This window comes from Pantherophis guttatus, chromosome 5, assembly GCF_059756535.1.
Source record: "Pantherophis guttatus breed Tessera chromosome 5, ASM5975653v1, whole genome shotgun sequence".
Taxonomy (NCBI): domain Eukaryota; kingdom Metazoa; phylum Chordata; class Lepidosauria; order Squamata; family Colubridae; genus Pantherophis; species Pantherophis guttatus.
The window spans coordinates 77,892,135-77,918,365 of NC_142067.1; the positions used below are offsets into that span (position 1 = coordinate 77,892,135).

Genomic DNA, 26,231 nt, shown 5'->3' on the forward strand with positions numbered 1-26,231 from the left:
TCCATTACCTGGAAACATTCGGGTTAAAACTTTTTTCTTAGCTATTTTGAATTTTTCTCGGTCCTCTAGGGAGAGTAAGGTGTTTAATAATTGCTGGATGTCTCCCCATGTGGGTCTATGAGTTTGCATTATTGTACTGAATAGATCCACTATTTCATTGGGCTTTTTGCTAAATGGGCCATATTGTTGTTTCCAATTAAGTAGATCTGTAGTTGTAAATGGCTGATATTGAAACAAGGGACGAATGATGGGGAGTCCCCGAGCATCAGTTCCATGACTTAAAAGTTCCCTCAAGGGGGCCAGAGTTTCTGCCTTCTTCAAACTCATCTGGCTCCGAGTTTGAGAACTAATGGGTTTAGATTCTTCTTCTCTTTCTTCTTCCCCATCACTCTTGACTTCCCGTTTGGCTTGTAGTTGGTGTTTCCGGGGTGAGCTGGTCTTTGGCACCATATCCGCTGGCAAGGGTGAATAGGGGTTTCGTCTTGGGGCTGGCAAGGGTGGATAGGGGTTTTGTCTTGGGGTTACGGGATGTGGTGCATATGGGGGAGGGCGACTAACTTCTTCCTCCTCCTCCTGACTGAAAACTTTGTTTTTAAATATCTTTCTGTTGGTTTTATTTTTCTCTTTCATCAAACACACTTTCACACATTCCTGCTGACATTTCTTAAGCCAAGAGGGGGCTGCCTTTTGAGCAATCTGCCACTATGTATCTATGTATGGGAATTGGTCCCAATGGCCATCCCGGGTAATGATCCGATGTACCTTGGATATCACTATTGGATCCAACTATCCTTCTTCTGGCCACCTTATGCCAAAGGTAGGCCAGGTACTTTTACACAACATCTTCAAGGTTTCGGGATCACACGGGAAATCACCATAAGTTCCACTATAGGCACTCTTAAAATTGGCTAACATACATTGTAACGGTGTCCTGGGGACACTATTATTCAAACCCATCCTAACAACACTATCCCTGGCTCACGATGCTGGACATTCTGACAGTCGTCTATGAGAACCGCAGAGGTTTAACCACCCAAACCAAAAATTCCTTACTGGAGGCTTTAGTACGACGCCTTGTCTCCTAAGGGGGTGATCAGGCCCTCTCTTCTACCACTAAATTGGTAGGTATCCCTTTTTACTTATACTTGCCTGCTGGCTTGTCTTCCATCCTGGTGGCCACCTGTGGAGAAGTATGGATCTGGTCTGACCTGAGGATCCTTGACTGGTCTGTGTCTGGCAGCGGGTTTATGGCATCTTCTCACCGAAAGATTCTGTAGACTTCAATGGAGACTTTGTGGCCGACCTGTGGACTTTCCTTGGGAAGGCGTCGGTCCCTGCTGGAGCAGCTGTCAGGGCAGAACAATTGTCTTTGTCCTTCAGTCCTTCAGTCCCTTCGTGGTCGCCAGAAAATGTTATAGAAATGAAAGGCTGGAACACATTCCTGGGTCAGACAGATGCATTTATTTGCGCAAAGGTTCAGTGCAGTTTTTGGTTGTTGCAAAACTGAACAAGGACGAATTATGATTTCACGATTTATATATGTTTTCAAGACAAAGAGTTCTATGAGCCCTTCCGGCTTCCATATATGGTTACATTAAAAATACATTATACTTACATTACACTTTACTAATTACCAAACCATTACATACTAGTTAATAAAATTATTGTGGCTACACATTTTCACTACTCCATCATTTACTAATTATTAAACTATTACAACTTTACTTAACCCATCACTTTATAGTTTACAACTTTCCTTTAAATGCTGTAATGTTTAAATGCAGAAATTATGGTTATACTTTAAACAATAAGTGACTTTCTGTCCCCCATGTATATCCTTTTAGTTTTTGATTCTATTAAGAAGATGTATAGAATCAGTGTGTTTGACACAGTGTCATAGGTCAAGTAATTATGAGGAAATCCATGAACTAATTGCTTAGCTTCTTTTCTTTATTCGAGTCTGTCATTCACCAGAACACCACTCTTAGCTTTCCTGATGGATGACAGCTGGGCCTCATCAGAAGTTATATTTACCAAAAATGAAGTTCAGCTGCCTCTAACAAGCACGTATACTAATGTGAATAGAGAGGTTCTCTCAAAGTTTAATAGAGAAGGTTATTCAGAGTTCATATATTTGATCTGACTTTATGTATCTGACTTGGTGTGATTCTTATTTCTTTTATTCACATTTTTCTTATTGGCTATATTTACCTCATTTCTACCTCAATGTGGTAGTATGTCCCTAGTTTGTGACCACATCTCCAACATTGGGGTGATAAATTGGGGTACATTTTTGCCAGTCTCGCTGGTGCTAAATGCCACCTATAAAGCATTTTATAACTGTTTTCTTTGTGTAATACTGCCATGGTCAATTTGTAATTTTTCTCCCTCAATTTTTCCCAATTATCTAATTCTATGTTATGTCCAAAATTCCTAGCCCAACTTATCATCGTTTCCTTTACTGTTTTTTCTTCCAATTTGTATCCTAATAAGTAATTATAGATATTCATAATCATTTTTTCTTCCCAATCCTAATATTAATTTATCTAATTCCGATTGTTTCCTGTTTATGCCAAATTGTTCCTTATCTTTTTAAAATCTAGTTTTGATTTGTAAATATGGCCACCATTCCAAATTTATTCCTTACATAGCTTACATTTAATGCATGTGTAATTTGGGTGTTCTTTGGGCATAAGCAGAGGTGGGTTGTTACCAGTTCACACCGGTTCTCCTGAACTTGATATTAATTTTCTGAGCTGTTCGGAGAACCGGTTGTTGGAAGAAATCTTTTCCCACTTTACAGCGCTAATCCTGCAAGGGAGGCAGAAGGAAACATTCTGGTATGTCTGTATTTCTACTCAAATACTTAATTTAATTGCCCTGCTGCTTTAAGTGTTTTCAGAATCTGCCTCTGGGTTAAGCTTGTTACATTGTAAGCCTTATGCCCAGTCTTTCTGTCTGTAGACTGAGCTTCTCCAGAGCCCTCCCCTTCCCCCCAGAGTTTTTTGTGGTACTTTTATTCCTGGGGCTTGACTTTCTTAAAAATTGTTAAAGGGTTGTTTTAAGCTTTTTGGGTTATAAGTCCAACACAGCTGGAACAGCTATTTACAGAAAGGTTGGCATAGCCATAGAAGAAATGGCTGAGTTTGCATCCTGCCTCTCAGCCATTTCTTCTTTTTTTTTTTATTGCAAAAGTTTTACAATTACATTTTCACCCCACTTTTCCCCCCCCCAACCCACCCCTCACTCCCCACCCTAACCCCTCCCAAACCCCCCCTAACCCTCCCCCTCTGACTTCCACAGAATATATTCCCATCAAAATCCCCTTTTTTATAAAAACCCCTCAAACCCCCTTATAATTTTTTCTCTCTTCACAATTCATACATTTCTATTTTTATATAACTTTCAGTAAAAAGCAATTTGATACTTCCTAACTTGGTATTTTTTCTGCACATAATCTATCCATTTTTTCCATTCCCATTCATAAGTCTCTTGTGAGCGATCTTTTAAATATGCTGAAATCTTCGCCATCTCCGCAAAACTGGCCATCTTAAAAATCCATTCTTCAATGGTGGGTAAGGCTTCATTTTTCAAATATTTACCTATCAATAATCTCGCTGCTGTTATCATGTATAATATCAACTTAGTTTCATCCAATGTAAAACCCTTTACTATACCCAATAAAAACAATTGTGGAGAAAATTGAATTTTTTTCTTCAAAACATTCTGCATAACCCACCATATTTTTATCCAAAAAGCCTTAACTTTCTTGCAATTCCACCAAACATGATAATATGTAGCATCTAAACTATCACATCTCCAACATTTTGGCTGAACATTAGGATACATACAGGATAATTTCTTGGGATCTAAATGCCATCTGTAAAACATTTTATAGAAATTTTCCCTCAGATTCTGCGATTGTGTAAATTTAACGTTCTGAACCCATATTTTCTCCCATGTTTCCAACATTACTGGTTCTGCAAAATTCTGTGCCCATTTAATCATACAATCTTTAACCAATTCAGTTTCTGAATCCCTTTCTAACAAAACATTGTAAAGCCTTTTAATATGCATTGGACCTTTCTCTTTTATATGTCTAACCAATTCTTCCTCATGCAACATAATACCAGTTTTTTGGTCCTCTTTCCATCTCAGTTGAAGTTGATTATACTGTAACCAGGTTAGGTTAATCCCTTCGTCCAACAGTGTCTCTAATGTCTTTAGTTGCCATCTGCCCGCATCTGTAAAAAGAACTTCTTTATATAAAACCCCCCCGAGTGACATTATATTTGTATTCCACATAATATGACCAAGATCCAACCATAACGGTATTTTGTAATCCCATTTGAATCGGTGCTTCTTCCAAACTCTCATCAACGAATCTCTAAGTATATGGCTTTTAAATACTTTATCCACTTTATTTTCATAAAATAAGTAAGCGTGCCAACCAAGATCAAGATCAAAGCTTTCTATATTCAATATTCCAGTCTTTTTCCTTCCAAACCAATCGCTTGCTTGAGTCAAAGCTGCTGCTTCATAATATAACTGTAGGTTTGGAAGTTTAAGGCCTCCCCTTTCTGGAGCGTCTTGCATAATTTTTAATTTCACTCTCGGTTTTTTCTCGTTCCAAACAAACTTATTCACTCCACTTTGCCATTCTTTCAGTTGTTTATCACTTTTAAGCACCGGAATCATTTGAAACAAAAAAAGAAATCTTGGCAAAATGTTCATCTTAACTGCTGCTATTCTTCCAAGTAGCGAAAGCTGCAGCTTTTTCCAAGTCTCCATATCTTTTCGTACGTCTCGCCATAACACCTCATAATTGTTTTGAAATAGTTTCATATTTGATTCTGCAACCTGAACTCCTAGATATTTAACCTTTGGTACAATCTCAAAGCCTGCCGTCCTTTCAAATTCATGTTTTCGATCTTGTGTCATATTTTTAACTATCATCTTAGTTTTTTTCTGGTTCAGTCTAAATCCTGATACTGTACCATAATCTTTTATAATGTCTTTCATCTGGATTATTGATTCCATCGGCTGTGAAAGGGTAACAACCAGGTCATCTGCAAATGCCCTTATTCTGTAATCCTCTTGCCTTATCACTATACCCTTCAAGCTGTTCGAATCCCGTATTGTATTCAACAAGACTTCTAGTGTTAAAATAAATAACAAAGGGGATAACGGACAACCTTGTCTTGTTCCTTTTTCAATATTAAAATCTGTTGTTAAATTTCCATTAATAATAATCTGTGCCTTTTGCTCTTGGTAAATTGCTGAAACTGCTTGTATAAATTGATCCCCAAAGTCCATCTTTTTTAAAGTCTTTAATAGAAAATTCCAATCCACTCTGTCAAAGGCTTTCTCCGCATCCAAAAAAACCAGCACTGCAGGGATCTGTTTATTCTTCTCAGGATATTCCAATAAATCTATAACTTGCCTTACATTGTCCTTCATATATCTACCCTCTATAAATCCCGCTTGATCATCATGAATCACCTCTTGAATTACTGGCATCAACCTGTTGGCTAGTACTTTTGCATAAATTTTATAATCATTATTCAGAAGAGATATTGGTCTATAGTTCTCCGGTTTTTTAGGACCTGCTTGCTCTTTTGGTATCAAAGAAATATAAGCTGTTTTCCATGATGGGGGTATTTTACCCCCTTGTTGTATGTTACAAAATAAGTCTCTAAGTTGTTCCACCATTTCTGCTTGCAAAGTTTTATAGTACACTGCAGTCAAGCCATCTGTTCCCGGAGCTTTGGCAGTTTTCAGTTGTTTAATTGCTGCAATTATTTCCTCCACTGGTATAGGGTGATTCATTCTTTCCTTTTGTTGATTAGTAACCTTTGTAACTCTTTTATTTTCTAAATATTTTTCTATAAGTCCATTCTGTATATCATCTTTAGCATATAGTTTAGTATAATAATCTACAAAAGCTTCTTTAATTAATTATTGTTGATAAATTTCTTTCCCTCCAATATCAATACAGTCGATAGTCCGCATACTCTGTTTCTTCCTTAATGTATAAGCCAGCCATCTGCCCGGTTTATTGGCATTACAGAATGTATTATGCTTTGCGTATTGTAAATTTGTTGCAACTTGATCCGCCATAAGCATTTGGAATTGATCTTTCAAAAGTTTTATAGCACCACGTATTCTTTCATCTGCTGGATTTTTGATAAGTAACTGTTCTTTTTTCTTTATTTCTGCTTCAATTTCTAATCTTTTCTTTTGTCTATTCAGTTTATGTTTGGAATTCATATGAATGAGTACCCCTCTCATATACGCTTTACTTGCATCCCAGACAATTTCAATAGGGGTACCTTTGTTCAAATTAATTTCAAAAAATTCTTTCATCTGCTTCTTAAGTCTATTATATTTTTTTTCATATCTAAACAAATTTTCATTTAATCTCCATGATCTTCTCTCAATTTTTCCAATCTCAATTTCTATCCATACTGAACTGTGATCAGATAAAATTCTTGGAAAGATTTTAGTTCTTTTTGTTTTAACAAGTAAATCATTTGATAATAAAATAAAATCAATCCTTGAGAAGGATCTATGTCTATCAGAAAAAAAAGTATAATCCAAGTCTTTTGAATTGTGTATTCTCCAAACATCTTTTAATTCCAAATCTTCTTTCATATCAAAAAAAGTTTGTGGTAGTCTAATCCTAGACTTCGCCAGACTTTTTTTATCTAGTTTAGAATCAATTATTCCATTCCAGTCTCCCATAATCAAAATAGATCTATAATCCCATTGCAATATTTTAGTATGCAAAATTTTATAAAAGTGATCCTGTTGTTGGTTAGGAGCATAAATTCCAATCACAAGAATTTGACCATGTACAGTATACAGTTCAATTGCTACAAACCTACCACCTTCATCCACTTCTATAATTTTAGCTGATAATCTTTTGTTTATATAAATAACCACGCCATTCTTTTTGGTTTTGCTGGCTCCAGTGAAGACGGTGCCTTTTTAAGGACTGCCAGCCCCACCGTTTGTAGAGCCGCTTCGATCGTGAGAAGCGGCTTGGAAACTCCAGAATCTGCAGGATTTGAAGGAGAGAGTAAGCAAGGCGCAGGTTGAGCCCCTGTGAGCCCCCAGAAGTTTGCTATTGGGGGAGAAACAGGCGCGGCTCCCTTCCAACTTGCGAAGACTCCGAGTGGCGTGGGACGACTCTGCTTTCTGCAGAGCAAGCCGGCAGCAGCAAACACGAAAATCGAATGAAACTAACTTTACCAATTAAAAAAAACCTGAACCCTGAAACCAAGGAACTGCAAGTATTCTTTCTCTTTGTGATTTCCCGATTTGACTAAAAACTAACACGAGCGGAAGCGGCTTGAAAAGATGGCGCCGCTCCAGCGTTAACAAGTTAACAAGCTGAAAGGGAGAGTGATTTCCTAAAGCTATTTCAACAAGTTACATTGTTGCGCTGTTTGTAGCAAGCACAGGAGAAGAGGGGGGAAAAAAATCCCTTTTTAAAACAAGTTGATCTTACAGTCTAATTCTACTTCTAATTTGTCTAAAACTGGGGGACTTTTTTAGAGGACTTTGTGGTGTTGGAAGAGGAAAAAGGATTTCCCCTTTTAGAAAATCTAACCTACGTGGCAAAATGGCTTCTAAAAAACAGGAAAGCAAGGCAGCAGGGGGGGGATCCCCCACACACAAGCCTGAAGAGCAGTTTGATTTTGAAATTTTAAAAAAATTTATCACTCAGGCTTTGGATGATAATTTTCAAAAATCCCAACAGGAAATGGATGATAAATTTCAAAAATCTCAACAAGAAATTAAGCAGGAAATTAGTGAAATGAAAAACTTGGTGAAAGAGAATTATGATAAGGTGACTGATAAATTATCAAATGTGGTTTCTGGCCTGTCAGAAATTATTATTAAAGTGGATTCTAAATTGGAAGATTTTAAATCAGAAGTGAATGTCAAAATAAAGGATACTGATTTTAAAATTGCTGATGTGGATAATATAATGCAGAGAGTTGAAGACTAGATCACGATGATGCAATTCCGGTCCATGGAATTTGCTATAAGAATTAGAGGTATCAAGGAGAGTGACCGGCAAGATCTGAGACAGGTTTGTGCTGATGCCTTGGCTGTGTTGTTAAAAATTAATCCTGATGAGATTTTTTACAAAATAGATAAAATTTACAGAGTGAATTCGTGGGTGGCCAGACAAAGACAATTACCAAGAGATGTGGTGATATATTTCACAGATAGAAGAATGAGAAATGATATTTTGCAAAAATCTTTTCTTTCCTCTGTGCAAGTGGAGGGAACTCAAGTTGGAATTTATAAAGAATTACCGCCAAAGATGCTGAAAGATAGAAAAGACTTTGGTTTATTAGTAAAGGAATTAAACAAATTAGAGATACCATTCCGGTGGGATGCCCCAACGGGTATAATTTTGAAGTATCATGGGGAAAGATATCGACTGAATACTGTCGAAAAAGCGGAACATTTTTACCATACTGTTTTTAAGGAGAGATCACCATCTCCACGTTCATCTACTGTATTGGAGATAAAGGAGAGTGATAAGGAGAAGCAACCCCAGCAAGAGTTGGAAGTGCAGCTTAAGCAGGTTGAATTAGATCCAATAGAAGCGCAGGGTGCTGTAGGAGGTTTTCTGGAGGAGCCCCTGCTAGAATCCTCTCCAATTTTGACTACAAGAGATGTGGCTTTGGACCTAGCTCGTATGGCTGAAGCTAAAGACCAGCGAATAACTCGTGCGGTTTCAAAACAACTCAAAGAAAAACAATTGCAAGAAAGAGCTAAGGCACAACAATATAAAAAAGGAGCTAAGAGTACTACAGAACACAGTGAAGCCATGGGGAGAGCAAAGTCGGTGGCCTCGGAAGACATCCGGCAATTCTGCTCGTCGCTTCAAAAAAGTATACATGATGGTTAAGTTTTTGTCATGGAATGTGAATGGACTGAACTCACCACAGAAAAGAAAGAAAATATTTACATATTTGCAACAATTTAATAATGATATAACTTGTCTACAAGAAACTCATATCAGAACGCAAGATCAAAAATACTTGATAAACTCCAAATTAGGATCACACTTCATAGCTTCAGCCATTTCTTCTATGGCTATGCCATCCCTTCTGTAAATCAGGCATTTTTTTACTACCTTTCTGGGGGCATGTGATCTTTCCTTAAATCTGGATGATTACCTAAGGATATCTTGTGAAGTGAGTGAGACCAGCTGGTATCTTTAAGTGGTGCAAATGGATCTAATGATTGCTTCTCCTGGTGGGAAACTGTGCTTTGTCAGTTCACTGAGCACAGGAGTCTCTTGTCTATGGGGATTCTTCATCCAGGTCATGATTGTCACAAAGGTGCTTTTTCCAAGAGACAACTTGGTTTCCAGAAAGTCCAGTTGCCTCTTGAAAAAGCACCTTTGAGATAGGAGTCTCTTGCATTGCTTCGGAGTGGGCAAGGCACATGATTACTCACTGATAATAAGTGGATCCTCCTTCCAATTTGTTTTAGTTTCCTCTCATGATAATATGGCATAGTAACATGGCACCAATTGTAGAAAGTTAGCATACACCCCTCTCCTAGAAGAATGAAATATTTTGAGAAATATTAAAAAGGAAGACTATATTTCCCTGAATGAGAAATGGAGAAACATGTTTTCTTAGAGAGAGAAAGCAGCCCTCACCTTCCTTAATAGCCCACAGAAGATGTCAGCGCTTAAGAGATAAAGAGATAGATACCGTATTTTTCGGACTATAAGACGCACTTTCCCCCCAAAAAAGTGAGTGGAAATTTTGGTGCGTCTTATAGACCGAATATGGCCCTGTGTTTGGCCTCCTGAAGCCCCCCCCCAGCGTCCCATTTTCACCAAAAACGGGAGGCACAGAGAGTTTAGGAGGCCTGCAGAGTGCTCCTGGGGACTGGGGAGGGAAAAAATGGGACGCATGGGGGGTTCTGGAGGCCAAACCAGGCCCATTTTTTTTACAGAGGAATAGAATAACAGAATTGGAAGGGACCTTGGAGATCTTCTAGTCCAACCCCCTGCCCAGACAGGAAACCCTACACCACTTCAGACAAATGGTTATCCAACGTCTTCTTAAAATTTCCAGTGTTGGAGCATTCACAACTTCTGCAGGCAAGTTGTTCCACTGATTAATTGTTCTAACTGTCAGGAAATTTCTCCTTAGTTCTAAGTTGCTTTCCTCTTTGATTAATTTCCACCCATTGCTTCTTGTTCTATTCTCAGGTGCTTTGGAGAATAGTTTGACTACCTCTTCTTTGTGGCAACCCCTGAGATATTGGAACACTGCTATCATGTCTCCCCTAGTCCTTCTTTTCATTAAACTAGACATACCCAGTTCCTGCAACCATTCTTCATATGTTTTAGCCTCCAGTCCCCTAATCATCTTTGTTGCTTTTCTCTGCACTCTTTCTAGAGTCTTAACATCTTTTTTATATCATGGCGACCAAAACTGAATGCAGTATTCCAAGTGTGGCCTTACCAAGGCATTATAAAGTGGTATTAATACTTCACGTGATCTTAATTCTGTCCCTCTGTTTATGTAGCCCAGAACTGTGTTGGCTTTTTTGGCAGCTGCTGCACACTGCTGGCTAATTTCTAAATGGTTGTCCACTAAGACTCCAATATCCCTCTCACAGTTATTGAGTAAGGTACCATATATACTATACCTGTGCATTTGGTTTTTCTTGCCTAAATGTAGAACCTTACTTTTTTCACTGTTGAATTTTATTTTGTTAGATAGCGCCCAATGTTCAAGTCTGTCAAGATCCTTCTGTATCTTGAGCTTATCTTCTGGAGTGTTGGCTATTCCTGCCAGCTTGGTGTCATCTGCAAATTTGATGAGTTCCCCATCTATCCCCTCGTCCAAGTCATTGATGAAGATGTTGAAGAGTACTGGGCCTAAAACAGAGCCTTGGGGTACTCCACTGCATACGGTGTGGTTGGTCAGCCAGTTACAAATCCATCTGGTGGTGATGTTGTCTAACCCACATTTTTCTACTTTATTCTATTTTATCAAATGCTTTACTGAAGTCCAAGAAAATTATATCAATAGTATTCCTCTGGTCCACTAATTTTGTCACTTTGTCAAAGAATGCAATAAGATTAGTCTAGTGTGATCTGTTTTTGACAAACCCATGTTGGCTTTTGGTTATTACTTTGTTTGCTTCTAGGTGTTCGGTAATTCGTCAATTATTTTTTCCAGAATCTTCCCTGATATTGAGGTCAGGCTGATAGGTCTGTAGTTTCCTGGATCTGTTTTTTTTTTTTTTTTTTGAAGATGGGAACTACATCAGTTATTTTCCAGTCCTCTGGCAGTTCCCCTGTGCTCCAGGATCTTTGAAAGATATAGTTCAGTGGTTCTGAGATCTCGTCTGCCAGTTCCTTCAGAACCTTGGGGTGTAATCCATCCAGTCCTGGTGATTTGAATTCGTCTAGGGTAGACAGGTGTTCACTTATGTTCTTCCCTATTTTAACTTGTGTTCCTAATCTGTTTTTTGTGGTGCTGTTTTTGATAGGTTGGACTATTTTTTCCTTTTGTGTAAACACAGATGCAAAAATTGAGTTAAGTAGTTCTGCTTTCTCCCTGTTGCTTGTCACTTTCTTGCCACTTTCCCAGCAATGGGCCAATTGTTTCCTTGACTTTTTTCTTGTTTTTAACATGTTGGAAGAAGCTTTTTTAAAAAATTTTTTACTTTAGTCGCAAGCCTGTGTTCATTGTGAGCCTTGGCTTTCCTCATTTCATCTTTACAGGCTCGGGCTATTTGCTGATATTGTGCCTTAGTTATTTACCCCTCTTTCCACTTTTTATACTTGTCCTTTTTATCTTTCAATTTGTCAGAGAGTTCTTTATGCAGCCATGCTGGTTTCTTTTGAGAGCTATTATTTTTCTTCTTCATTAGTATTGTGCTAGACTGGGCTTTTATAATCTCAATTTTCAAAATTTCCCAAGCTTCTTCAGTTGTTTTCTCGTTGAGGATTTTCATCCATGGAATTCTTCCCAAGCTCTCTCTAAGTTTATTGAAATTAAAGTCCAAGACTCTGGTTTGACTTTGTTCCTCTCGGCTTCTCAGCAGTTTCTTTTCCTCAGGGGTTGGGTTTTGGAGGCTTCCCCCCCTGACAGGCGATCAGGCTTTCCAGCAGGGGTTTTCAACCGGCATTCTGCTGTGCGGTGCTCCTCCTTCCCACACTTAAAACAACCTGATGGCCTCGGTGCCATGGCAGTTTGGAGTTTGAATGGCTCCCTCTTCCCCTGGGGTGGGGATCTTCTCCAGGCCCTGCCGGTGCGGTACTGGTTTCGGGTCATGTCAATCTCTGCCTCCTCTGCCATCAGGTACCATTCATGCAGGCGGTTAGGGGCGCCACGGGCCAGGCAGGCAGGTCGTCATTGAGTCCATCTTTGAACCAGCAGTTTAGAATATCTTCTGGCCAGTCAACTTGACCAGCCAGGTCCCGGAATTCTTCAGTGTATTCCGCTACAGGACGGCGGCCTTGCTTAACGACTCTGATGCGGTCGTGGGCTTTGTGATCGGCTAGGGGATCTTCAAAATGGTGGCGCAGGGCTGTCATGAATTGATCGAAGTTTCGTAGCTCTGGAGCATCGGAGTTGTAGAGGCTCACCATCCATCTGGCCACTGCCCCTTCTAGGGCTAGGATAACGATTCATACTCGTGCCCCCTGGGTTGGGAAATTCTGCCCATACTCTTGTAAGTGAGGACTTGAGCCAGGAAAAATCCCAACTTTTGGGGGTCTCCGTCAAATTTTACCCCCAAGGGAGGGGCTTTCCTCTCTAGCTGTGGGCCCCTGGGTTGGCCGAGGACGATCGCCTGGGTTGGGACTGTGGGAAGTTGGGTACCTGACACAGCTGCTGCTCCACCGGCTTGGTCATCTGCTTAGTCAGCCGCTGCTGGGTCTGGGGTGATGGCTCGAATTTCCTCAGCTACTGATCCGCCCTTTCTCCTTTGTGGGCAACCTTGTACACCTTGAACATTGAGATTTTCCAGGGCTTCCATCACAATACGGTTGATGTACTGCTTCAGTCGATCATCCGCCAGTAGTTGCTCAGTCAGCTCTTCCTGATCGGAGAGGGCCTCCAGGTCCTTTTTCCACCCAGGTTTATGGCTGCCGTGGGTAAGGGTCACCCCCTTGGCTCTTCCATCCCAGCTGTCTTTTTTTCCTACACCGATCGACCATCGGGACTTTATGGGGCTTCCCAGGACAGCTTCGATATCCTTGGTGTCTGGCTGGGTGGTTGTTGAGGTTTCTCCCCAGCACTCGATTTCTCCTTGCTCGCTGCTTCATTTGGACATTGTTGCAGGGTCTCCTCGGTAGAGTGGAAATTAAGGGGGGGGGATTTCTCTCTGGGTTGACCACTATTGCAGAGCCTGCTTTATGTAAGGACCAGCTTCTCCCCCCTTCCAAGAAAGTACAAACTCTTGAGAACTTTGTATTTCAAAAGGAATCTTTTATTGAAAGGGATGAAAGCAAGTCAAAGCTCAAAGCAGGCTCTGGGGTCCCTCAGGGCATGCAGTTCAGGATAAAAGAAATTAGGAACCTCTGCCCATCTTCTGATGTGGATTCCAGCCAATCCGCAGGTGTGAATACGAATTGCATCAGCCTCTCTGAGAAACAGATATGAAGAGTTTCTTTTTTTTAAATCAAGTTTTATTGGTCCCCCCCCCCCATTCACCCACATCTTTTTTGAACAGAGTATTGGCCATATCTTATCTTATACAATTTATCAAATTCAAATACATTTTACTCAATTACAATTTTTGCCACAATTTTCTTTTTTCTCTTTTTTTAATCATATCTCAATATTTCTTTGCTTACTTATATAAACAACATCTTCATTCACCCTCAAATTCTAATTTTCCTGCTTATTCATATTTATTCTCTTTTATTTTTTATCCATTCATTTTTTATCTTATATGTTCGGGGTTGCCTTTCTTCCATTTCATCTTTTTTGTTGTACAGCAATCTTTCTTCTCAATCCTGCCATCTCCCTCTCTTCTTTCCTTCTTACTTTCTTTTTCCCTCCTCTCCTGCTTCTCTCTACTTCCTCTTCCTTTCTCCTTCTCCTCCTTTCTTCCTTCCTGTCTTGCCCTCTCTCCTACTCCGATTTCCCCTCTCTTCCTTCTTCCCCTCTCTTCCATCCCTCTACTCTCTACTCCTCTTTCACCTCTCTCTATTGCTGCATTCATTTTCAATTTAATATTTTCCACTATGGTGTCCAGGCAACCCCGATCTTCCTCATTTATTAAAAATATTACTTGAAATTCCCCTCCACTTTTTAATTATTAACAAATATTTCAACTTATTGCATTTTTTCCTTGAAACCTTTGTTAAAATAATCTTCCAATCCTTTCTTTTTTCGCTTTAACAATGTATTTCTTCCGTTTTACTTCTTACAAGTCTGTCATTTACATCATTTACTAACATTTTATTTTCATTCAATTTTACATTTCAATTTCAATTTCCATCTTAATTTCAATTAATTCTTTTGTTGCTTTTATTTCTCTCCCCTTAGTGCTTCCTTCAACATCAAAAACAATTCATTTTTTTTCACATTTCATCTACTAATCTATTTTACATTAAACAGTATTTTCACATATAATTTCTACAACTAACATCCTTTTCTTTATTAACATATTAATATTTTCACTGACTCTTAACCATTTTCTTTTAAACTCTCCACAATCCCATTTCTTGATGCTTTCCTCCCTTTCTCCCATTCCCTTACCTTCTTCCTTTTCCTTTTCTTATATCTCCCTTTCTGCCTGTTTTCTTTAATTTTCACTCTGTTAATTTTCCCTCTCAATATTTATTTATCCCCATTTATTTCTCTTCTTTTCAGTTTTGAGATGTATTCTCTCTTATCCATTTTTATTCTATCACTGTTAATCCCAGTGTAATCATCTTTATCTTTATTTTCATTTATTTCCTTTTCAATATTTTCTCCTTGTTTCTCTTGCTTCTCATTCATCTTTTCTCTTTCTTTTTTTTTGCATTCTAACCAATCCTCTGCTTCTTTATTTTCCTTAAATGCTTCTCTTATTTTTTCAAACATCTCCCTTAATATCTCACATTCATCCTCCCAATTCTCCATATTGTCACTTTAGAAGGCTAGAATTTTCCAATTTATTATTTTCATTTACTTATACTTCTAGTTTCAAAGTCCATGCGATATCTCCTTTTTCTTTCCAGATAAGTGTTCAGTTCAAATGCTCACTTGAGCTATCACAATCTCAGTCCTTGTCCTCTCTGCTTCTCTTAATCTTTTCAGCTGTACACTCCTATGGCTCTTTCCCACAATCTCTCCTCCAGCAGATGTCTCTCTTCAATTCACAACTCTTTTGGCAACAAAGTATTCATTTTATAATGCCCGTTTCCTCTCTTCCGAGTAAAATCTTTTTATTGTTTAAAAAATGTTCCTCTGTCTCCTTTTCCCTTGTCTTGTTTTTATTTCTTTCAAAATCCAATTTTAAATCCAGGTGGAAGATTTCTTTTAGGGCTTTCGTTTTAACTTTAAAGTTCCTCTTTTTTTTTTTCTCCTCCGCTTAAATTCCCAAGTCCAAATTAGCCGCTAATTGCTCGTTGGGACTTGAGTTGGCCAATCACTCAGCTCTGGCTTTTGATAGCTCCATGGCTGCCTTCCTTTGCCAATGGGTCGAAGACTAATGCCGGCACTTCAGGGAACTTGCTCTTTCCCTATCCATGCCAGCCTGCGTCTTCTTTCTTCACTGTCCCTTCAAAACAGCTATGATCCCTAGGGATCTCCAAAATCGGCTGGGATATCAGTGGTCTTCTGGAGCTCCAGAATCCACACCGTATCGTCCAATGCCAGCCACGCCCTCTCGAAGAGTTTCTCAGGGTCATTTTACAATCCACTCGTTCCCCCCTTTACAATCCACTCGTTCCCCCCTTTTTCTGAGGTGTGAGATTTCTTCAGGGATTCCTGGTGCCAGGCAATGGTTATAAATCAGGGTAAAGTTTATACAAAGAGGATCAGGCAAGAAATTGGATGCTTAGGAAAAGAACTAGATGTGACACTCCAAATCCCCCCTTCTTCCACGAAGAATGGCAGATATACAGATCTGACAACTACTTGTGTTTGCATAATGTTGAATTCCAATATTGCGTGATCACTTATTTCCAAGGTTCCTGTAGCTTCAACACCTTCTATCATTTCATCCCTGTTAGTGAGAATTAAGTCCAATATGGCTGATCCCCTTGTTCCCTTCTCTACTTTTTGGGAAACAAAGTTGTCTGCTAGGTTTGTTAGGAACCTGTTGGATCTTCCACTTGGTGCAGAGTTTGTCTCCCAGTTGATGTCAGGATAGTTAAAATCCCCCATTACTATTATGATGTGCTTCCTACATACCTTAGTTTTTTGACTAGCAAAAAGTTAATCTACTTCCTCTAGCTGTATGTTCCATTTGTGAGTTTCATCCCACCAAGTTTCCGTAATGGCAACAATATCATATCTGCCCTCATTTACTTGAATTTCTAATTCACCCTGTTTATTCCTCATACTCTGTGCATTGGTGTATAGACATTTGAGCCCATTACCCTGTGTTTGCTGTCTACATAACCTGTGTTGTGCCTGATTGCCCCTACTTTCTTGCCACTTGTTTGATTAGTGCACATGGTATGGCACTCACTATTAAATGCTTGGTTTTGCTTGACAGCAGGGCTGATAATCTTACCCACAGACATCCATGTTACATGCACCGATAACCCTATTAATTTTGAATTGCTGGGGACAGAAATGTTTTTTATCAATCAATTCTCAGTCCCCGCAGTTCAGTTTAAATGTTTATTCAGAAAATCTGTGGATTTAATGCTAAGTAACTCCCTTTCTTTGATGGATGCAATCCATCTCTTTTGTACAGTTTTTCATCAGACCAGCTGCAGACATCATGACTAATAAAACCAAAGCCTTCTTTTTACCCCACTCCTTTAATGGCACATTAAACTGCTACATGCTGGCCTTTTCCTTTTTGTTCCTTATATACTGGTAAAACCTCTGAAAAGTTAAGCCTACAACCTATACTACTAAATTCATACCCCAAGCTCTGGAAATCACTCTGCACAGAAAATACATTCTTTTGGGACAGATCATTTGTGGCAAGATGTATAATAGCATCAACATCACAGTCCTTACTGGCATTCATGACTATTTTAAGAATACACCTCTTGTCTCTGCTGGCAGTAGCACCTGGCAGACACCTGACCTTTTTCAAAACCTCCATATCTTTTCCTAAATTTACATCCCTTACAATTGAATCACCAACCAGAAGATGGCTTCTCTTTTTGAATACCGTGCTCTTCTTGTGTGACTGATGTGTAATACCTGATTCACACTTTCTCCTTTCCAAAGTAAGTTCTTTATCTCGGACCACAATAATGGGCCCGTTTTTCACAAAAACAGTATGCGCAGAGGGTTTGGGAGGCTTGCAAAGTGTTCCTGAGGGTCTGGGAGGGCAAAAACAGGATGCGTGGCGGATTTGGGAGGCCAAAAACAGGCCCATTTTTCGCAAAAATGAGACGCGGAGATGGTTTGGGAGGCCTGCAGAGTGCTCCTGGGGCCCAGGGAGGGCAAAAACCGGATGCATTTTTTTTCTATTTTTTTCCCTTGTTTTCCTCTTCAAAATCTAGGTGCGTCTTATACTCCAGTGCATCTTATACTCTGAAAAATACGGTAGTTATATTCATAGGCAAAAATACCCTGCAGCAAGGTCTGAACAAAGGCAGATTGGGATTAGCCCTCACTCAATACATTAATTTGTTAATTTGTCTCTTTAGCTGGGCATTTTGTAGCCCAAATATGCCCGCCCACTTTCTGGAGAGCTTAAATGACCTCTCTGCTAAAGGGTTTCATTTTATGAGCAAGAGTAACTTGGCTGCTGATAGTTATCCTTGTATTTTAACTATTTTAATTCCTCAATGTGCTCTGGAAACCTGTCTGATTTGTAACTCCGGGTAGCAGGTATTGCTGAGGAAAAGGAAGGTATTCAGACAGAATGGTCTAGGTTTCCATGACGGCTGTGACTCATTGATCTTCAGTGTGTATTCCCCCATTTCTAATCCGATGACTGGTATTTAGGGACAGCTTTTTGCAAGCAAAGAAGCTTTTTGTATTTTTGTACAGGTAATCCTTGACTTACAACAGTTCATTTAGTGACCATTCAAAGTTACAAGGGCACTGAAAAAAATGACTTATGACCGTTTTTCACACTTATGACCGTTGCAGCATCCCCATGGTCATAAGAAGGCAGGCAAGGCAAAGCACCCCTTTGTGACATTGAGTTGGCCATACCCACCCAGCCAGTGATTAGGGCAGAGAACCGGTTGTTAAAAAATTTGCAGCCCACCACTGGGCATAAGTACATACATGGAACATATATTGCATACCACAATAGTATCAGTCACTTGTTCCATGAGTTTGTTTCTTTTTGCTGAGTCTTTTAAGTGTAAAAAGTTTTGTATCTTTTTTTTTCCTATCCTTTTTTCTGCCTTTTTGTGCTTGTTTTTATACCTTGTTATTTATTTTGCTTGCTTAATATTATGTTAGCTTTATTTATCCCTTTCCTCCCTATATTTTAAAAAAGTTTTGGAGCTCCAGTTCCCCCATCTTATTATTTAAGATTTGCCTTATTGATTGATTGATCTATTTTTATTTTAATTCAAGTTTTATTTGCAGTTTTCCTTTCACACCATGCATATTTTATGGACAGTGTATTTACTTGGTTAATGTCCTTTTTAAACAATGCTAACAATAATAATACAAATAAGTATGCATAATCCCAATCTTCCAATTTCAACAATACCATTCTCTTTTTATAATTCTTTATCATTTTCCCCATTAATTCATTTGAACATAAGTAACATTTCTTTGCACCATGTATTTGTTATCTCCTACTAAGTCACTAATATTTAATATTTTTTAAATTATTCATTATTTCACCATAATTTCAATATCCCAAATGTCTAGGACCAAATGTCTAGGACTACTAAATATTAACAAAATTGAATCAATCCGGGATTATATCTCAAGGTCCCCACAATTTCTAATCATTAAAAGTTTAAGTTCATAATATATTTTAATACACTGTTAATATTAATAATACAATTAGATTACCTAATCCTAAACTTCCACCTTCTAACCTTAGCTTATTTTTAATTATAATAAATTGTATTATCTCTTAGTATATATGATACTATTTTCCCTATTTGTATTTTCTACTTTTCCATTTTATTAATATTACTATCCATCATCTCTTAACCTTTTTGGAGTTCCATCATTTGTTGACTTTTTAATCACCCTTTTATTTCTCTCTCTTATAAACTTATAGCTTTTTTTGATATTTTTATACCCACTGAATATTTCCTTTGGGTTGCCCTTTGTCTCTTTCTGCTGTATCATTTGAGCACTCATCCATAAGTCTTTCCTTTTTTTTTTTTTTGATAAGAATTTTCTTTTTTTTCTCTAAACCTTTTTTTAAAGATATTTTTCTTTTTTTCCCCTCTGTTCTATTATAAACTTTTAAGGAATTATCTATTTGATTCCTATTTATCAATCCTTTCTCTTTATTATCTTCTTGCATCTCATTTTGATTTTTCTCTTCCACTGCTGCTTCTAATTTCTCATCTATTTTCTGAATATCATGTTCATCTTTTCCCCCCAGTTGTTGAGAGACATCTACACTCATTTCTTTATCTTTAGACAATCCCCTTGTTTCCTTATTGTTCTTTATAATTTCATGCATGCTTTTGAGCATCAAAATTATTTCTTCATATACCTGTATTATCCCCTGATAATCCATTTTATAACAATTTGTTAGAAATTACTCAATATACCTCTATGGTTCCAACGTCTCAATATTTAAAAACTCCAACAGAGCCAATTATTAATAGGGTTTAGTCAATCCCATAGTTATACCCCCAAATCCCCTAGATCAAGGGTGAAATCCAGCAGGTTCTGACAGGTTCTGGAGAACCGGTAGTGGAAATTTTCAGCAGTTCAGAGAACTGGAAGTGGAAATTTTGAGTAGTTCAGAGAACTGGCAAATCCACCTCTGGCTGGTCCCAGAGTGGGGTGGGAATGGAGATTTTGCAGTATCCTTCCCCTGCCACACCCACCAAGCCACACCATGCCCACCAAGGCACGCCCACAGAACTGGCAATAAATAAAATGGATTTCACCAATGCCCTAGATTTATAATCTTTAAAGTTCTTCAGTATTTTAAAGCCTTTTGGTTTTCCAGTTATTTGTCTTCCCAATTGTCCAAATTTTAAAGTCTTATTTAACTTTTCTTCTTTTCTCTTTTCTTCTATCACCTTTCTTCTTTTGCCTCATAGAATGTTCTGTCAAATAGCATTAATAATCCAAATCCAAATTAATCCACTAGGTTTCCTTCAATCTTTCAAGTCCACAATCCAATAACCAGTTTCAATAAGAGTTTAGTTATTTGCAATTTAGTTCATCTTAAAAATCTTCAAAAAAGAAAAGAAATTCACTAAGTATTTCAAAATATCCAAATCGTCTTCTAAAATAGAATCAAGGTCAGGCTGCCTTCCAGGTATTGTTTACTTTCTTCTGTTATGTGTATTAGACATTCCTCAGTTTCAGTAAAAGTTCTCACGCTGTAGTGCTCCTCTTTGTCCAGTAGATGGCTCTCCTGCTCCAAACTCCAACATTAAACAGTATGTCAAAAACAGCTGATTATCCAATAAATCCAAGGGATTTAAAGATACAAATAAAAGACAGTTTCTCCCAAAAATCATCTTTCAGATTGTTTAAGCTTTTTTCCAGGCTTTCTATATTTTAAAGCTTCCTTTGGGCATTTCTTTTGTCTCTTAATTTTCAGTCTTTAATCTTCTCTGTGTGTTTAATTGCCACTTCCTTAATGCTTGGAGATTATGTTTTGACATTCTTGTAAAGTTAAGTCTTTAGAGTAAGAATTGGAAGTTATCTTACCCAGTTTCAATGCTCTGTCCATGGACCGTTCCAGCACAAATCTTATGGTCCCAGATTTGACCGGAAGCATCGCGGTGAGACAGTCAGAGAATTTGCGGGCTCCGATGAGCTCCGCAAAAACCCGGACCGACGAACCGTCGCCAAGGAGTCTTCGGACCAGAACCGTCCTGTAGGGACGGGGATGAAGGAGAGGCGCCTTGGAAGACCAAAAGGAACAGGCAAGTTCCTTGATGTTCAGAGGTAGCTCTCTATGACTTGGCGGCGGGGGGCGGCAGCCATTGCAGCTGTCACGAAGCTGGGGCAACCGGACTAAGAATGGAGCAGGAGTGGTAAATTGAATGGAGTTTTTGGAGCCGGGTGAGTGTTAGCAAACTCACAATAAGGAATTTAAAAAAAAAAAAAACCTAGCGAGAAAACGGTGGCTAATAAGCATGGGGGGAAGAAAAGAGGATATTGGAGTGTATCTTTAAAGAGACAAAGGAAAAAACCCAAACAGAAAATTGACCTTTAAACAAAACGATCTAGAAAATAATTTGGAAAATTTTAAAAATGAAAGAAATTGCCCCAAGATTGATTAAAGGATCGGAAAGGAATAATTAGATCCTTTTTCTCTCCTCTTTCTCATGAACTTTAAGAAAAATAAAAAGAGAATAGATAATAAGACTTGTAATAGAAGTGCTGAATAAACAAAAGGAAAAAGGAAAAAAGAAAAGAAAAGACCTGTTTAAATTTGGACTGGACTTCAAAATTGACTTGGTATTCTTAAAGCTAAAAAGAAAAAGAGAAACTGGTTAAGACTGTTAATATAGTGAAACAAAATGGATACTTGTTAGATAACCGGAAATTGTGGATTACAGAGAGACACCTTCAGGAGCAAAAAGGAACTTGGTTTGTGTCTTGGAAAATTGTGAACTTTACAGATAACAGCCATGAGAACCTTTGGGGAGGATTCCTTTGTTTGCAAGCAGCTTGACTTTGTGGGGGGGGGAGGAATACTACTGAACTTTTAAAATTGGAACAATATCAATTTAAAAAGAATAAAATGGCATAGGAAATTAGAGAAATGATTAAAGCGATGTACTTCTCATGGAAAATGGAAATAAGAGAAATAATTACAATGATACATGGGGAATCAAAATCTGAGGACATAAAAAACGAGATACAACATATTCAAGCTGACAAGGAAACAAAGAGGGAAAAGCGAGACACAGAGGCTGAAGATAAAGAAGATAAAGAAAATGAGACCAAATGTGAAAATGTATTTGAATATGTGGATAGTAATAATAAAAAAGAGGTTTTTAAAGATTACATTGGGATTAACAATGAAAGAAATAGGGAGGATAGAAAGAGACAAATATGGAAAGAAGAGTGGAACAGAAAGGATATAAAGAATTCAAATGATTACACTGGGATTTACTGTGAAAAAATAAAAAAGAGAGAATGAGGGTGGAAAACAACAGGAAATATAGGGCAGAAGAGAAGAATCCAGAACTTTGATATACAGAATGTCAATATTGGGTTAAACAGCGGGCTAAACAGTGGTGAATTTAAAAAAAGAGAAAAGAGAGAGGGAACAATGGGAAATATAGGCAAAATAAGAGAGATCAGGATTTTAAAGTGCAGGAAAGGGGAAAGAAAAAGGTAAAAATAAAATTGAAAAGGGAAAAAAGAAGAAAGAAATGAAAGAGGAATTTGAGGTATACATTTAGAATTGAAATGTGAATTGTAGCAAGAAATAATGATAAAGTATATGATGGTGAAAATGAATTGTACAATAATTGGAATATTATCATTTATATTTTTGAAATCTAGATAATGATGTGTTTTGTTTTTTTTTCTTTGAGAAATATGAATAAGTTTAAAATGTAATAATTGAAATACTTTTAATGATTTATGGTGGTGTGCATAAAATGATTAAGTGAGGATTTAAAACAATACATAGGGGAAGAAAGTAGAGGATAACAGTCAGATTATTTTTAAATTTAATTATGGAAATTGTAATAGATGAAATATTTGTAATGGCATATTGTGATGAAAGTAGAAATTATTAAGATGTGGTTTGGAGGAATATATGGGGAAATTATTTGATGTATGAAAATGGAACTAATTGGAATAGCTATGTTTATATTCTTTTCTTTCTTTTTGTGTTTGAATATATAAATGGAAAAGATATTTACATAAGTAACTGATTATATTAAAATGTTGGACTGTATTAGCTAAGAAAATGTAAGTTATAAAACAAGTGGGTTCATTATTTCTACAAGAATTGAACAATTGTAACATCATAAAATTAATTATTCTGATGATGGATATAAAAACAGATGACAATAAGAAGGGGCTTAATATAGAATAGAAGGGAAAATTGGAATTTGGTTAAAATTAGAGATGAAAATGAAGGGTGATATTGGTAAAAAATAGATGAAAATAAACAGTATGGCAAAAAGAAGGTATAGAAATGGTAATTTTAGTTTTAAAGATTAAAAATTGTTTAAATTTGTTATGTGTTATGTTATTTTTAAATGTTTGTGTGTAAAAAATAAAAACTTTTTAAAAAAAAAAAATCTTATGGTCCCAGTTGTCCCAGCTTGTGACTTGCCAAAAATGGTCATCGTCCCTGCTGCCACTGAGGAGAGCTTGCTTCGGACCTAACGAGGAAATTGCAAGTTCCTTGTGGTCCACAAAGCGCCTCTCCTTTCTTTGTCACCCCTACAAGGCGGCTTTGACTCCATAGGGTCTCCTGACAGCAGTTGCTGGCTGGATTTTGCGGGGCTCAGCAGAGCTTGCTATTTTTGCAATGTAGCCTGCTATTTTTGCAATGTAACTATGCTTCCTCTGTTGCCACCAAATTTGACATAAAATAAAAAAAATAAATCAAGACTTGAGCTGTCTTGATTATAGAGAACAAATCTCTGAATAATGTAGATCTATAAGAGGCCTTATATTGATACTAGTTCATGATTTCTTGGGTGACAGAACAGTTGAATTGATGAAGAGTTGGGTTACTTCATTCATCATGACTACTTCAGAAAGTGCTAGTTAGTCACCTTATGGACATTATTATTATGTTTAGACAAAATGTTACTACTTTTTTAGGTACTAATAGAAGATTGTATCCCAGTCCTGAAGAGATATGCCAAAGAAGAAAGAATGTTTGATTATGTAATTAACGATTTGACAGCTATTCCAATCTCCACATCTCCAGAAGAAGGTTATTTTTTAAACTTTTATTATATTTCTGCTTTATTTTCCTATTAAAAATAATACCTTTGGGGCATTTGTCTGAATATGTAGAAAGCTCAAATTGGGGAAGATAATTGTCTATTCATACAGAACTACTTTCTACAGATTTACTCCAGCCTCCATAGGTTCTAGTGGAAAATCTGAAGGGAGGATCACACATCTCACAACAGTGGTTAGTGTGCAGTGTGCGAGGACAGAATGGGATGTTTAGACATGGACCCTTAGTCGCACCTCCTTTGCCCCCAGCCACCCGCTTCAGCCCATTTACAACCAGCTTTCCTTCTCCGCTGGCCCTTCCATGGCCAATGGACCCTGCCCTTCGTCCCTGCCCATTCTCCCAGACACCATTTGACCTGGGCCTTTGGCTCACGGGACAAATAGCTCCCAGCCAATCAAGTGGCAGGCAGAAGCAATGGTTCTGCAGGGACAACGTGCAATGGGCAATCACAGATGGGGGGGGGGGCAGCGTTCAATGCAAGATTATTTTTAAAAGTACTGTGACTGCTCCACACATTTTGGGGCCTTGTAGATCTGTCACCAGGACCAGAAGGAAGAGGGGTGGTGGGAATAGTGCCGGGGCCACTGGAAGGGGGGGCAGACAGGCAAGAGTGTGTTAGGGGGACCAGGAAGGGAGAGAGAAGTGTCTCAAGGGAGCTTCACAAAGGCAGCTTGGTTTGCAACTCAGCTCCAACGAAAGAGGGGAAGAGAGCAAGGCCTGTGTGGCTTTTGGCATTGTGGGGGGCAGCTGGGGGGCTGTGGCAGGTGAACAGCAACACTGGCATGGCTTCTGCAGTTGGATATGGGGAGAGGGGCACAGGTGAACAGCAAGGGTGGCACGGCTTACGTGATTGCAGGAGGCTGGGGGGACGCGGCAGATGAATGGACGTGATACACGGGTTGGGGGCAGCAGAACTGCCTGTTAGGCATCAGGCAGGAGTGGCAATGGCAGGGCTCCCCCAAGCTGCGTGCCACCGCCATTCACCTGTCATGCCACCTGCAGCATCCATGCAATCGCATAAGTCTCACTGGCCTTGCCATTCACCTGCGGCTCTCCCCTCAATGCCCACTGCAATTGCAGAAGCCACACCAGCCTTGCCATTCTCTTGCATCCCCCATACCTCCTGCAATCACAGAAACTGCACCAGCCTTGCTGTTCACCTGCTGCGTCCTCAGCCACTCCCCCGCAGTGCCAGAAGCTGTGCCGGCTTCGTTCTTCGGTCCCCCCAACACACTCTTGCTTGTCTGCCCCCCTCCAATGGCCCCAGTTCTGCTACTCCCGCCACCACTCCCCCTCCTTCCGGTCCTCGTGACAGATGTGCAAGACCCCAAAACTTGAGTAGCCACAGTATTTTTTAAAAAAATCTTGCATCACACGTTGCCTCCCCCCAGCCCCTGCGATCGCCAATTGCACGCTACCCCTGCAGCACCTTTGCTTCTGCCAACCACCTGATTGGCTTGGGGCTATTTGTCCCATGCAGCCAAATTGTGCCTGGGCAAATAGGCAAGGAGAAAGGGCAAGAGGCCCATTGGCTGTGGAGAATAGCCAGGGGAGGGCCAGTGGAGGAGGAAAACTGACTGTAAATGGGCTGAGCTGGGTGGCTGGGGATGAAGGGGGGCGGCCAAGGATCTGTGCCTAAATGTCACCCCTGCATGGATTAAAAACAATAACAAACCAAATATAGTGCCCGAAATCAAAAATAAAAGCCAGTTCAAAACAGCCAGCATTAACCAGCAGAACATGACTAATCATCTGGTCCAAACATCTGGGGAACAGCCAGGTCCTTAATACCTTACAAAAAGCTAGCACGATTGGGAACATCCAAATCTTTGGTGGGATGCGATTGCATTCCTTTGCAAGATGCTGTTATGCATTCCCTTGCAAGGTTTATTATCAATCGTTTCTTCTGAAAATCTCTTGTAGTTGAGTAACTTACTGTACATCTGAAGAATAGAGATAGATAGAACAGGTAAGTGTGTATG

General features: G+C 38.8%; 1 protein-coding gene across 3 annotated transcripts in view; it reads left to right on the plus strand.

Annotated features, from left to right (window-relative positions):
• The window catches only part of SMS (spermine synthase), a 232,624-nt gene that overhangs the window by 191,524 nt on the left and 14,869 nt on the right, over nucleotides 1–26,231 (plus strand). For 2 of the 3 annotated variants that reach the window (XR_015728251.1, XM_087871352.1), the window contains exon 8: nucleotides 24,105–24,219. The exons of the other annotated variant lie outside the window; for it this stretch is intronic. Coding sequence is in view for 1 of the 2 variants with exons in the window: in XM_087871352.1 (XP_087727478.1) it covers nucleotides 24,105–24,219 (115 nt within the window). In the remaining variant the exon portion in view is untranslated. The remainder of the gene's footprint in view (nucleotides 1–24,104; nucleotides 24,220–26,231) is intronic. 3 annotated transcript variants of the gene reach the window in all.